Source organism: Cyprinus carpio, chromosome B10 (assembly GCF_018340385.1).
Source record: "Cyprinus carpio isolate SPL01 chromosome B10, ASM1834038v1, whole genome shotgun sequence".
Taxonomy (NCBI): domain Eukaryota; kingdom Metazoa; phylum Chordata; class Actinopteri; order Cypriniformes; family Cyprinidae; genus Cyprinus; species Cyprinus carpio.
In genome coordinates this window covers 16,176,754-16,190,036 of record NC_056606.1, presented here as the reverse complement: position 1 = coordinate 16,190,036, position 13,283 = coordinate 16,176,754, and the positions used below count along the sequence as shown (strand labels likewise).

The following is a 13,283-nucleotide window of genomic DNA, read 5'->3' as shown; positions in this document are numbered from 1 at the left end:
GCATTTAAAGTGGCAGATGACAAAACTACAACACACACTTATAATAAACTAGGGGTTGAAAAGATTTATTTTAGGCATTTTTATTTAATATGACAGTAGAGAGACAGGAAGTGAAGTGGCAGAGAGAGTGGGAATGGAAACGTCAGCGAGCTGGACTCGAACACGGGACGCCCGAAGAGCAATGGCGCTAACAGAGCCGACAACTTCAGAACATTTAAAGCTGACAATTTAAATCCTTTAAAGCTGACAATCATGTGATGAAAGTCGAGTCGACTACATTAGTGAGATAGCGATTGCATGTGTGAATTAATTCTACCTGGCAGCATCTCTCCACTAAAAGTTAAGCTGTGGGTTGTAGTTAGTAAGAAATATATGCTAGAACTTTTCTGTTTCTAAGCTATTTCATTGAGAAATCACAGAACAGTGTTGATCATTCCAAGCTACAGTCTGTAGCCTATGTGTGTTCATGCACTATTAACTTACCTATACAATAAGCTGTTTAAAACACACATTCTCCCATTCAATTTCGAGCATCCAGATGGTATATTCACATATATGGTAGTCTTGTGGAGCCCTTTCGGAGTATGCATTTATTTGCCATTTTAACTGTTTGGAAATGGAGTGCTGTTGTGCTTTCTTATCCACCTTATTTTTCCTGTAAGAGTGGGTGTGGCCATTTGTAAATTTAATGTGTCTGGCTTCCGGTATCAGCCGCTTCTAGCTATTTTTAGCTGTACAAAACACCTTGTTTTGCAGCTTTATATTTCAAACTGGTGTGTCTTACCATATTATTTTAATGTTATTCCTAATTATGAACACACTGGTTTGTAGTGCAAACCATTTTAACATTTACTGCACTTTGTTATTCTTCTCATTTTTCCCTAAAGGTTAATGAACCGGAAGTCTCACACACTGACAGAAAACGGCTTACTTCCGCATTGAAAAATAAGGTGGATAGGCCTGTGACTAGTCGACGTCAAGATTAAAGCATCATGGCAGAGCATTAAAGTAGACTATTCCAGTGGTTTTCAATCCTGCTCCTGGGGACCCACTGCTCTGCACATTTTGTATTTCGTACTTTGTATTTCTGAGTTCATTGAGCTCTCTCTTAACTTGCTGGTGATCTGAATCACATGTTAAATAAGGGTGTTTTCACATATAGTTTGTTTTAAAGGAACCAAACCCAGCTCACTTAGGGTACCAGCTGAAAGTGACATTAAGCCTTTTAGTGTTCACACTGTGAACTCAAAAAAGAACCTGGTTCTTTTCTTGGTCCTCTTCAGCATTAATGTGATCTCAAACCCTTTCTTATTCAGACCACAACTTCATAAGAACTCATGAAGTGAAAAGGGAAGGAGGTGAGGAAGAGCTGGCAATCCCTGATCATGTCACCGGTCAAAATATTCACAGCGCTTTAACAATGCATTTCAGTAAAATTTAAAATTAAAAAATTGTATGTCTCTGAGGGACACATACAAAATGTCCAGAGCGGTGGTTCCCCCAGGACTAGGATGGAAAACCACTGGACTAGACGATTAGTCGGTGCAACCCTTAAATTAACAGAAAATTCTTGTCCTTTGGTGTAAACCCTGTTACAGATATAATTTATAGTTACTGTTCTTGGTGTAAACCGGCCTTTACTGAGATGACTCCTCACCAACTAGTAGGCTACAACTATACATGATTGGCTATTTTGCCACATGTAAGAGTGATGTTTCCCTCTACTGGACACAAACTGTTAACATGATGCTATAATACCATGTGCTGTATGCATGTTTTACCTCTTGTCTCTATTTTTAACTCTACTGGGTTTACAGGCAGAACGTAGGAGGAGTTCAAAGGCACAAGAATGAAGAACTCTGCTGATGGAGACCACGCCCCTGCGAACGACTGAAGCGCAACGTCATCAGACTGACAGACCGCCACTACCCCCCACCCCCTCGCAAGCTGGTTGGTGGACTCGCTGGCCGGCAAATAAGGAAACGACGGATGCGATGGCAACAGGCTCTAGCGACAGCATGTGTGCTTTGTTTCCATGGCAGCATGGCCCTTAGATACAGCTCTCTGGTTGGTCCGAGGTGCACGGATTCTATCAGCCGCTGTTGTTATGCTACCCCAGCTTTGAGGGTTGGGGGTGCGCGCCTTCAGGGTCTCTACGAGTCTTTTCCCGCCTCCTGGTGGAAAGTGTTGCTAGGCACATTAGACAGGGACTGTAAACAAAAAAATGGCTTGAGCCGACATGCCCCCTCCTTCTCCCGCCATCCACTTATTATTGAACCAGTTTTTTAGAGGGTTGGGCAGGGATGTTTTGATGCAAACGATGAAGTATCAAAAACAAATAAGAGGAGGGGGGAAAAAACAACAACACGTGTTTTATTTATTGTACATGTTCACCCTGTGTGTACATCTTGTAAATACTAGCATCACATATGACAACAACGCAAGGATCGCACATGACAAAATATGAGATGCAGACAAACATGCTGTCCAATAAGAGTACAGCAACTTTTAAAGAATAAAACAATTATGTCACAACATCTATGTACTGTACTCATACATCTCATAGAATGTGTGGAGCATAACATTAATAAAAGGTAGGAAATGGTACAAATGTATCACTTGCATTCAACTGTATAGTAAATACATAACTGTCTAGACAAAACTATATCACACTTTAAAGAGTCCACAAACCTCATTCACAACAGACGCGTGGGATTCATAAAACAGACAGCTCATATCATTTTCCAGAACTGCACTGGAGGTTATTTTCAATCTCCAGTAGGCGTTGTCCTATTATCACAGCCAGAGATTTTATCTGAAAGGTACATTAGAGAATAAGACATCAGACAGTAAAATTTTGTAATGTGTAATTAATGATTAAAAAAAAATAATTGCCAGAACACAAATACATAATATCTGAAAAATTATTAATTCACTGCATTCACCCACAGGAATCCTCTTGTAAATCTTGTCAGAATTTCTATTTAATTTATTCGACAAGCACACATACAAGGAATATGAAACTAAAAGAATAACAATCACAAACAGACATAACTGTCAACACCCTTTTCTAGATCAAATTCTTCAACAGATCCTAATGTCTATTGTTTGCTGGACTCAGTGACCAAACAAAGAGCTCTGGTAGCACCGCGAGAGCGCCATCTGCTGTTTACTTGTGCGTGTTAAAAAACAAAAAAAGCACATAACCTTTTTCAACAGCTTTAATTCCATCTTCTTCTGTGTACCTCACCCATAACATGTTTTTTTTGTTGTTGTTTTAGAATTAATTTCTTTTAGGGATTCCCCCCCCCCCTAAAATTTCAGTTTAAAAATTCTAATTAAAACAATTAAAAATTCAGGATCTATTTTTAAGTTCAATTAATTTCCCCTCATAAAGTTTGATATCAAATATTATTTTTGTCATATTCTCTGCACATTCAATATTGCCATTAATCTATGCATTTGTGGTGCAAAAAAAAAACTGCTTATTTTTAACCAGAGAGAGACTTACATCGGTTTGCATCATGCTCGTAGATCAATAATTTAAACTAGAAGCCAGGGCTACTTTACCTCTGTCATCTGCTGTTCCACAATGTTCTGGTACTCCAGGGTCACTGGTTTGTCTTCTCCATCTAATTCTGGCACCCGCTGGACTGGACTGCCGACTACATAACTACAGAAAGAAAGACACAACCTTGTCCTCAGTGTGATACACAAAAGTGACTGTGATTATAAAAAAGACTAACGATGAACATTGCACAGGCTTGTGCACAATAAGCTACTTACCTTTCAATATTTTCAACATTAAAGCAGAAAAGAGATCTCTTGTGATCAAGATTTTTTGGGGTTGATATGTACATGTTTCCTAATTCTGAGCAACAGCCACGGCAGGTCAGATTCACAACAAGACTGAATGTGAGACACAAATTTTCAGAGACACTGATTTCATGTTTAGGTTGAAAAACACATGATTCTACACACATGTATAAATAAATAAAACAAATATCTCACCATCCAAGCTCCTTTCGGGTACCAGAAACAAAGGGCTCTTTACCTATGACAACATTGTCAGAGATACCTGAAAAAACGTTTTAAAAAATATTTATGTTTTGCAGAGTCACTGTTATCAGTGCATAAATACCTATATTTCGATTTCAGCTATGTTTAAACTGTTGCTACCCACAGTTGTATTATGCTATTCTAAAGAATGCATGCAAAGCAAAAACTAAAATCACAATATTTCGAAATGCATAAGAGTCAACAGACAGTAAACACTACTATTCAAAACCTTAAAGTCAACAAGATTTCATGTTTATGAAAAAGTCTGTTATATTGACGAAGCACTTTATCAAAAATACACTAAAACTAGTAATAGTATTAAATATTTTTACGATTTAAAATATTGTTTTGTACTTTAATCTCTTTTAAAATATAATTTATTTCCAGGAGGCAAGCTGAATTACTCCAGTCTTCATGATTCTTCAGTCATCATTCTAATATGTAATTTGCTGATCAAGAAACATTTCTTATTATTGTCAGTGTTGTAACAGTTTTTACTGCGTGATATTTTTTTTTTATTTTTTTTTTTTGGCATTATTAATGCCTTAGCTGTCACCCTTGGTCAATTTAATGCGTCTCTGTTAACTTACATACAAGTATTAATGCCTTTCAAACTTTTGAACAGTAGCGTATATCAACCCAAGACATCAAGCTATATCCAGCATTTTACAGAGAAGAGCCATAAAAACATAATCTTTTACGTTTGAGCATGATTTGGTTGTGCTCGTCGTCACTGCCTGCCCAGTACAGACTGTCGCCGATGGGCAGCTTGCATTTGCCGCACATAAACACCGCTGGAGCGTCGCTTTCTCCACCTTCCTCCACTCTGCTGCTGCTGCTGCTATCAGCGGCACTGTCGCAAACAGAGTATGTTTTATAGCTACAGTCATCCGCAACTTTAATTTTCCCTGCCATTTCAGACGGAATATTAAAATCGCTAAATTCAATATATATTTTCAACGTCTTCAAACGTGCGCGGGCAGCTCTACTTCTGCGGGTTTTCAGTGATTGTAGATAAAAATGACAAGCGCGCAGCACCCCCTGCTGCAACGGAGATTCACTTCATCGTGTGAGACTCGATTTTACAATATTATAAACATGAACAAACAAACAATAAATACATTTATAACACAAACACTCATGAACGAACATGTGAGACATGAACGAAATATTTCTAGGAAGGAAAGTTTTTCTTTTTTAACTAGATATACATTTTTATAAAGGTTTATTAGTCCAAAAAGGTTTTGCTTCGAAGGCAAAGCCGCTAAAATGACGATATGAAATAATTATTAATAAAATGAATATGAATCATATTACTGTGAATTCATTTCAGATAGCTTCAGTCAGAGTCGGCGTCAGAGCAGATCTACTGGAGGGGCATTGGATCATCGGCGGGGGGGCACTGTCGTTTGATAAATATTTTCTGACGTATTGTTAACATCATAGTAGCATGGAAATCCAGACCTAAATCTGAAAGATCTATATAGAATGACAATGAAAGATTTAGACTTGGGTTTTTATCTAAAAGAGGAACAGAAGACAGCGCTGAAATTTGCTGTTTTGCCGACCGGATACGGCTCCAATGATCTATATAGAATGACATTCTACCCTAGAATGTTAGCTCCAATGATCTATCTATATAGAATGTCATATATATATATATATATGTACAACAGATGACGATTGTTAGGTTAAACGTTCAGAATACGATTCCATATAAGGTTAGTATAGCCTAGTTGTCAGCGAATGGACAGCGACTCAAGTAGCACGTAACCTATTCTCGCGTTCTACGAGTTCAGTAGCCTACATTTTTGGGAAAATGTACATTTTTGGGAAACGAGCGAGGAATTGCGGCTAACGTTCATAACCTTGCACGTAGAGAGCGCTTTTAAGAGCTAAGATAGGCTAGGCTACATCGTTATCGGGAAACCCGGCCCAGAACAGATAGCCTAAACAACAGAACAGGACAGAAAATAATAATATAAATATAATATAGGCTAAATAAAAAACATAAAATAGGCCTACAATGAATAGCTATATATTTTTTATACTTAAATAATTAACAAATTACGATGACAAAAATAAAACACTGAATCAGTTTGAAGCTTTGAAAAACCGGCAAAAAAAAATGTCCCCTTCAGACAAAGTTTTTTCGTATAGATGTTTCTGAAAACTTAAGGCTTTTTTCATCATAAAACGAGTTGGACATCATCACACAAATGTCTGCGTATGGACCAGTTAAATCAGAAGACTAAAATTCGCCTGCAGAGAATAAGGATGTCACAACAATAATGAGCCACTCACACAAGGTATAAGGTTTAACTGATTTTGTAGTTTTTGATTTGCGTAGAAGGCAAATTTTGTAGAACTTGAGAAATAGATAAAAGATAAAATAAAATACAGGAAATGGAAAAAATAAAATACAGAAAATACAAAGTGTGCTTCAACAAATAAAATAATTTCTTTAAACGCCGTTTTTTTCTTAGGGTTTCAAGGACTTTAAATACTCTAAAGCAGTGGTTTTCAACCTGTGGGCCGCGGTGGTATTGCAGGTGGGCCGCCAATTACAATTGCTCCGCTGACTGTCTACCCGCTGCCGAGCTCTGCCTGGATCTGGTTTTCCCATTTTGCTGAACGGTGCCAGACCGAGTTATTTTCTGTTCATTGCCAGTTCATTCTAGGGCTGTGCGATTAATAGAAATCATCATAAAATCACGATTTGAGCGTGCGTGATTTCTAAATCGCTTTATAGCACGATTTTCCACGGCCCTGACCTCCCGCAGTATGCTATCCAATCCAATCAGAATGCAGCGCACCTAGCGCGAGAACAGAACAGACTGGGCATATGCCTAACTCCAGGTTCACACACTCTGTCTGTGATGCGCCTTTTTTCCGAGCCCATGTTAACGGATCAGAGCGTTCACACTGCACGCGGTAAAAGGCTAGAAATAAAAACGTGCGAAAATAATTAATATCTAGCACATGAGCATAGAGAGAGTTGTGATTGCACAGGACGCAGTTTGAGTGAGAGGAGACACGTTTTAAGTGCGCATAGTGTACGAGTCTCACACAGTGGCGAGAGCAGCGTGTATCTGAGCAAGCACGTCTGGTTTTGTAACATAGCAAAGGAAATCTGCGTGCGAACAGAGAGATTCGCGCTTGCGCATTATTTTAATGTGCTTTCGCGTTACATTAATGCGCTCTCTCTGCTGCTTCTGCACCGCTTGTATACACACTGCAGACAGAGTAGACGTCTGAACCTGTATAATGTATAACAAATCTATTTCAACACCTGAGGCACCTACAATTAATGAGCTCTATGAACAATGCATGGCAAAAAAGAAAAAAAAGTCCCTGGACACGGGATTTATTTATTTAGGCTATATTTCTTTGCCATAAATCTATAAATTTTGTTACACCTTTACTATAGTGATTATTTTGACTTATGTCTGTTCTAGAGACGTTACAACATTTTTATAAAAAAACAATTAACAATCTATCTTAAAAATACTAAAAAATAAACCTGAATGCATTTATGATTGTAAAGCATATCTGTGTTTGTCAAAATCGTGATTAAAATCAAAATCGGAAAATTGATTAAAGAAATTGCGATAGGTTTTTTTTTTTCCATATCGCACAGCCCTAGATCATTCAATAAATACTGTTAACAATCTAGCTTCTGAGTACTAAGTTATTAACCCAACAATAGCGGGGTCAGTTAATTTTTTTTGCAGTGTGCCGCGCAAACATATGTGTTTGGTTGTGTGGGCCGCGAGTTGAAAAAGTTGGGAACCACTGCTCTAAAGGACTCATTTTCTAAACAAAATAAATAAAGGACAAAAATAAATGTATATTCTGCTATCACTTTATGCTAATACTTGTTTTTAACCTGGGTTACAGACCTCCCAGCAGTTTATGCACGCACCAAGCAGAAATTACATAAGCCCATATATCTTTACAGACAGCCAAGTATAAAACACAAATGCAGTTAGAACCCACAAACATTCATCAACAATTCACCTGCTTTTTTAAAAAATTAACTGCTAACAACTGTCTATAATATAGACGGACAAACTGTTCTTCAACTTGAAATGGATTTTGCGCGCGCGCTGCAAATCAAATATAACAAGTTTACTCGGCGACCAATAAGCATTCACCATGACGAAGCCTAGTAACGTGCCATGAACAACCAAAATTATGCATTTTCCCCACATTCTTTTTATTTTATTTAATTTAAGTTACAGTTTGAACATTTAATATTAAAATAATAACTAAAAGGGATTTTTTTTTGGGCCACGCCATGGCCTGTAGGAGGGGCATCAGTGACCGCTAGGGGGGGCACGGCCCTCGAATGCCCCACCACAGCGCCGGCACTGGCTTCAGTGCTTCTCAACTGCATTCATCGACACGCCCCGGTCAAATGTGTTTTTCCTATGGTTTTTCCTCAACATCATTCTTTCTGATTACCAAGAAACCACCCTTTTACCATTGTTGTCTCACTAAGGGCCCTAAAATCATCAGCAATGGAATGAATAGTGCGAATGTCGCTGCTTTCAGGCACCACTGACTTGTTGCGCACTTGTTATTTCCTTCAGTGACTGCACGCGTCGCTTTGAAATGTTTGCTTTTTGTGTCATATCCTCTGGTTTTTCTTTAATCAAGGGAGAAACGATTTCGAGGGGTTGGCTTTCTTAGAGTTTGGCTTGAAAGGACTGGGGTGTATGAAAACGTACTTTAAGCCGGGTGAAACTCTCTGGCAGGTGTGAGAGTCGGGAATTCCTGACAGCGTTGCAGCACGCGGCTTTGATGCAGAATCAACTGAAGGCTCTGAACATGATCTCAGCGCTGCACCTGAGAAGCTACCGGGCACCTGGGCTGTGTGTTCAAATACTTTACAGTGTTCTCATACTGTGGACCAAAGAAATGGACGGACTCTCCGATTTCTCAAGTGAGTCAATAATATAATGATGATTTACAATAAGTGCAAATGTTATGGTTACAGTATTCACTAACAATAATTAGAAAAATTATTTAAACAGTATTTTTAAAAGTATAGTAATTTTTTTATACATAAACTTACAAGTATTGGGGCAGTGACATTTTTGGATTAATGGTTTGATAGGCAAACTTTTTTCACAATAATAATTTGAATTTAATGGCTCTAAAAATATATAAAAACATCAAAATAATTTATTAAAATAATTTACAAATTTGTAATAACTTATTATAGATGCAACCTCTCCACCTTTCGTTAGATTATCTGTTTTGGATCATCAAGAGTCAATCAGCTCAAGCCTGTGATGGAGATCTCCTGCTTCTCAGGTGTCCACGACACTCCACCATAACTATTCAGTCTGCATTTTATGGACAGAGTGCAACTCTTCCCGGAATCGTGCCAGGAATAAGATGCCAACGGCGTAATCACAGCTGTTCAGCTACCACAGCCCTGCAGGTGAATAGTCTGTGCTTTGATTTCAGACAAAAAACAGACCATCCATTTTACATGCACTAAATGGTAACTTAAAGGGGTCATATGATGCAAATTTCAAGTTTTCCTTTCTCTTTGGAGTGTTACAAGCTGTCTGTGAATAGATAAGATCCCTAAAGTTGCAAAGGCTAAAGTCTCAAACCCAAAGAGATAATCTTTATAAAAGTTAAGACTCGTCCATGCCCTCCTAAAACGTCTCGTTTAAACACAGCCCCACATGTCTACGTCACAATGTGGGAAGACTTGCATAACGCTGCCCAAATGTTCACGCAAAGAAAATGTTCTGACTCACAGTCTGTAAGTATGTTTACATGTAAAGGAGTTGCCACTGATGATTCAAACGCGAGTTTTGAGCAGTGTAGAGAAGAGCTTGTTGTTGTCATTTCTCCGATCACAAATGCAGACATGGTTTTATGTTTACGCAGCGCGATGCAATGCAACGCGTAAAATAGAGTACAAGTCATTATAATCAGTAATTATGTCCCTACTGGATGCAACAAATGGTTCGTTTGTAATGAGTTTTATTGTTTTTATTGTTTTTGTCTTTTTTTTTTTTTTTTTTTGCATAAACATTTCATTACACCAAGTACACAAAATAATGTTTTTTTAGCAACATCATATGACCCCTTTAATAAAGCTGTTTTAGTACCTTTTCAATAGTCCCATGGTGAAAACAGACCTAAGATGACTCTGTTGTAAGACAATACTCCTCTGGCAGCCGATCTTATTCACTTCTGGCTCATAAAAGATATGTTTTCCAGAATCAGGACAAGGCTACTACATTTTCCCTGCCTTTTGTATAAAGCACATTCTATGGTCTTTGATTATCTCTCTCTGTTAGAAAGTGCTTTCTGAATGCCAGGGTCATAGGAATTGCCAGTTTCTGGTTAATCATCAAGTCTTTGGCAGAGATCCGTGTCCTGGAACCCCTAAATACCTCCATGTATCATACAAGTGTAAACCTAGTGAGTATTTCCTCCTTTAAAACTTTAATTGATTATTTCTAATTCAATTATTTACTCCTGTACATCAATAAAGATGTCTGTCTTACAGCAGAACACAAGAAGAGAATATCATGTGAGGGAGATCGACTTTTGCTGCACTGCAAGTATCCAAAAGTGCTGAATATCTACTCTGCTGTTTATGGAAGACAGCTGGAAGAGGAAGACTTGTGCCCATCAGAGAAACAAGAACCTCCACCATTTGGTATGTTTTTGGATTTAGTAAGATAGTAAGATTTATTTTTATTAATTATATACAATTAGGCTTTGCAGTTAGACAATTTGCAGTTAAATTAGAAAAAAAAAGAAAAAGAGTCTAATTTGAGTGGACATTTGAATGTGTTTGAATCTATTGCAGTATATTCTAAAATTCTGTTTTAATTTTGAGCACATTTTGATTATTTCTGTAGTTTGGTACTTGATAATAAGAGATGTAAAAAACAATCTCTTTAATATTACAGATTGTCTTTTTCACGGAGCCGTTGATGTGGTATCCAACATTTGCTATGGAAAACAGAGGTGTTTGTTTACCGTAGATGAGGAACATTTCAAAAACCCCTGCCCTCCTGGAACAAAAAAGTATATCACTGTCCTCTATGCATGCGGTATGAATGCTCTCATTTCCATCAAAATCTCCCTAAAAGCAAAATCAGTATGAATGTGTTTTTTAACTGTCTTGAATTTTCTGAATACAGTTGCAGTATGGCGTGCCATTATCAAGGCGTGGCAGATCTTTAATGAGTTTGAGAGATCTTAAATCATTGATTGAGCGTGTGGGAAAAGACTAACACGTGGCCTTTGTCTCTATATAAATGCATCATTCATTCATTCATTCATTTATTCATTCATTCATCTCAGATTGTTGATTTACCCGACTGTTTGTCTCATAAATTACAATGGATTAAAAAAGTTGTTTGGAAATAAAAATAGGGAAAGAGCCTGGCATTTGTAGGCCTCAGGCTTTCCTGTAAAACTTCCTGTGATTGCTTTGAATGCCAGGATTTTGTTACTGGTTGGAAGGCAGGATCAGTTCACAGGAAAAATAAAAGATTACTCATCAGCCCTGCATTGAAAGATCCTGGGAGTTGGAAGATGTTAACTCTTTGTACTGGGCTTTTTTTCAGTTCCGCAAAGTTTACTCAAGGAGGCTGATCCCAGCAGTTTCCAAACTACCTCACTTCCTAACCAGAGCACCAAAAAAGGTGACATTACACCATACAGTTCACTTTGTATAGAACATCTGTGCAGTTGAGTTAAATAAACCGTTAAGATATTTTTCTGTGTTATTCATAGGGGAACGCCCAGTTATCAGAAGTTCAACATTTCCAGAGAACAGTATTATTGTCAGTAATTCTTTAATGGCATATGGCTACATTACAGGTAAACTGAAATATATTAAACTTCTCAAGCATAAACATGCCTGGATTTTTTTATGAGCCCAGTCAACATAAAGCAGCCCAAATGGAGGAATTTTTTTAATGGTTTTAAATAAGTATTTTGTATAATTCTAGAATTAAATTAGAATTCTATAATTTACTTACTATCATGTCATTTCAAACCTCTATATTCTTATTTTTAGGATAATTTTACGAAACATTTTACATGAAAATACTATTTAAGTCTTTCTACTTCAAAAAATCTTTTAGTTCAATGTTACTTGCCATTTCTTTGCAATTATTTGTGAGTTTTACTAGCAATTTTCAGAATGAAAATAGTTTCAAAGTAAATCCAAAGCCAACTCTAAGTATACGCACTTTTACTTTTTGTGTGAACTATTCTTCACATGTACTCACAAGTAGTTTTCTCTTTCTCTCAGAGCATCCAGAGATGGCAGGACTGCTCTTCACATCAAGTGTTTGTGTGGGACTTCTGATTGTTCTAATAGCTGTTTCAACAAAGCTAACCTGCAGTAGACATATCAATGCAACTAGAACATTCAGTAAGAAGAGTAGAACAACTAATTTGGAAGAGGAGGAGCCAATAAACCAGGATGATGATGAAGAGGAGGAAGATGAGGATGAGAAAGGGTCACTAATGGACAGCTCTAACCTGTCAGAGATTGGCAGGAGGGTGTATTGCTGGGAAGATGTGACGTACACCACAGAGGCAGCAGAGCTGATGGAGAGGATTGAGCGCAGAGAGCTTGTCATGCAGGAGATCAGGATGAACGCATACCTCAATGGAAACAAAGGCTTCCTGCACTCATACATGCCAACTATTACGCAGAATGTGCAGTAGCTGTAGTCTCAACCAAAAGGAGTGAATGTTTTCTGCTACCAAAACACTAAAATCAAAGATGAAGTGTGGATTTTTTGTATCACAACTGTCTACAGACAGGTTTCCAGAACAATTTCCTCAACTGCTATTGGTCTGCCAAACAAATGGCCCGCTCCTAAGTCACATTATTGGTTCAGCTAATTTTGCTGTTGTCTGGCAGCTTAAACAAACAGACCAATATTTTAATAACATCACAAGCCCCTTTTTCACACTGCCATTCTGGAATATACACTGGTAATGCGTCCCGGCAGTTGTTCCTGGGTCGCTAGATTTTGCCCCTTTCACACTGAGTGTGCCTGAGTGAGGGTGAAAGTTATTATTCTAATAAAATGATTCTATTCAGCTGATAAAGTAGCTGTTGTATAACAGTTTACATAATGTAAAGCCATGTAAAGAGAAAAATATTTTACAAATTATTGCTCTATTAAACTGGATGTATAATATATGTGGTATTGAAA

The 13,283-nt window shown here is 37.7% G+C and overlaps 2 protein-coding genes across 5 annotated transcripts; one reads left to right on the top strand and one right to left on the bottom strand.

Annotated features, from left to right (window-relative positions):
* Nucleotides 1-2,353: 2,353 nt before the first annotated feature.
* On the bottom strand, nt 2,354-5,104 carry mis18a (MIS18 kinetochore protein A). The gene is made up of 5 exons (XM_019102320.2): nt 4,761-5,104; nt 4,012-4,078; nt 3,787-3,909; nt 3,571-3,673; nt 2,354-2,815 (listed from the first exon to the last, which is right to left on the bottom strand). The coding sequence occupies exons 1-5, from the start codon at nt 4,972-4,974 to the stop codon at nt 2,738-2,740; spliced, it is 585 nt and encodes a 194-aa protein (XP_018957865.1). The 5' UTR covers nt 4,975-5,104; the 3' UTR covers nt 2,354-2,737.
* A 3,344-nt stretch (nt 5,105-8,448) lies between these two features.
* Nucleotides 8,449-13,268, top strand: LOC109088231 (protein eva-1 homolog C-like). Of its 4 annotated transcripts, none has more exons than XM_042732845.1 (8): nt 8,449-9,007; nt 9,315-9,511; nt 10,410-10,512; nt 10,604-10,753; nt 11,010-11,153; nt 11,673-11,750; nt 11,842-11,928; nt 12,365-13,268. In XM_042732845.1, exons 1-8 carry the CDS (start codon nt 8,866-8,868, stop codon nt 12,784-12,786), a joined length of 1,323 nt encoding a protein of 440 aa, XP_042588779.1. In that variant the 5' UTR covers nt 8,449-8,865; the 3' UTR covers nt 12,787-13,268. The 4 variants fall into 4 exon arrangements, with proteins under 4 accessions (XP_042588779.1, XP_042588778.1, XP_018957952.1 ...); XM_042732844.1 differs by having other exon boundaries at nt 8,450-9,007; nt 10,601-10,753; XM_019102407.2 differs by having other exon boundaries at nt 8,450-9,007; nt 10,389-10,512.
* The last annotated feature ends 15 nt before the right edge of the window (nt 13,269-13,283 follow it).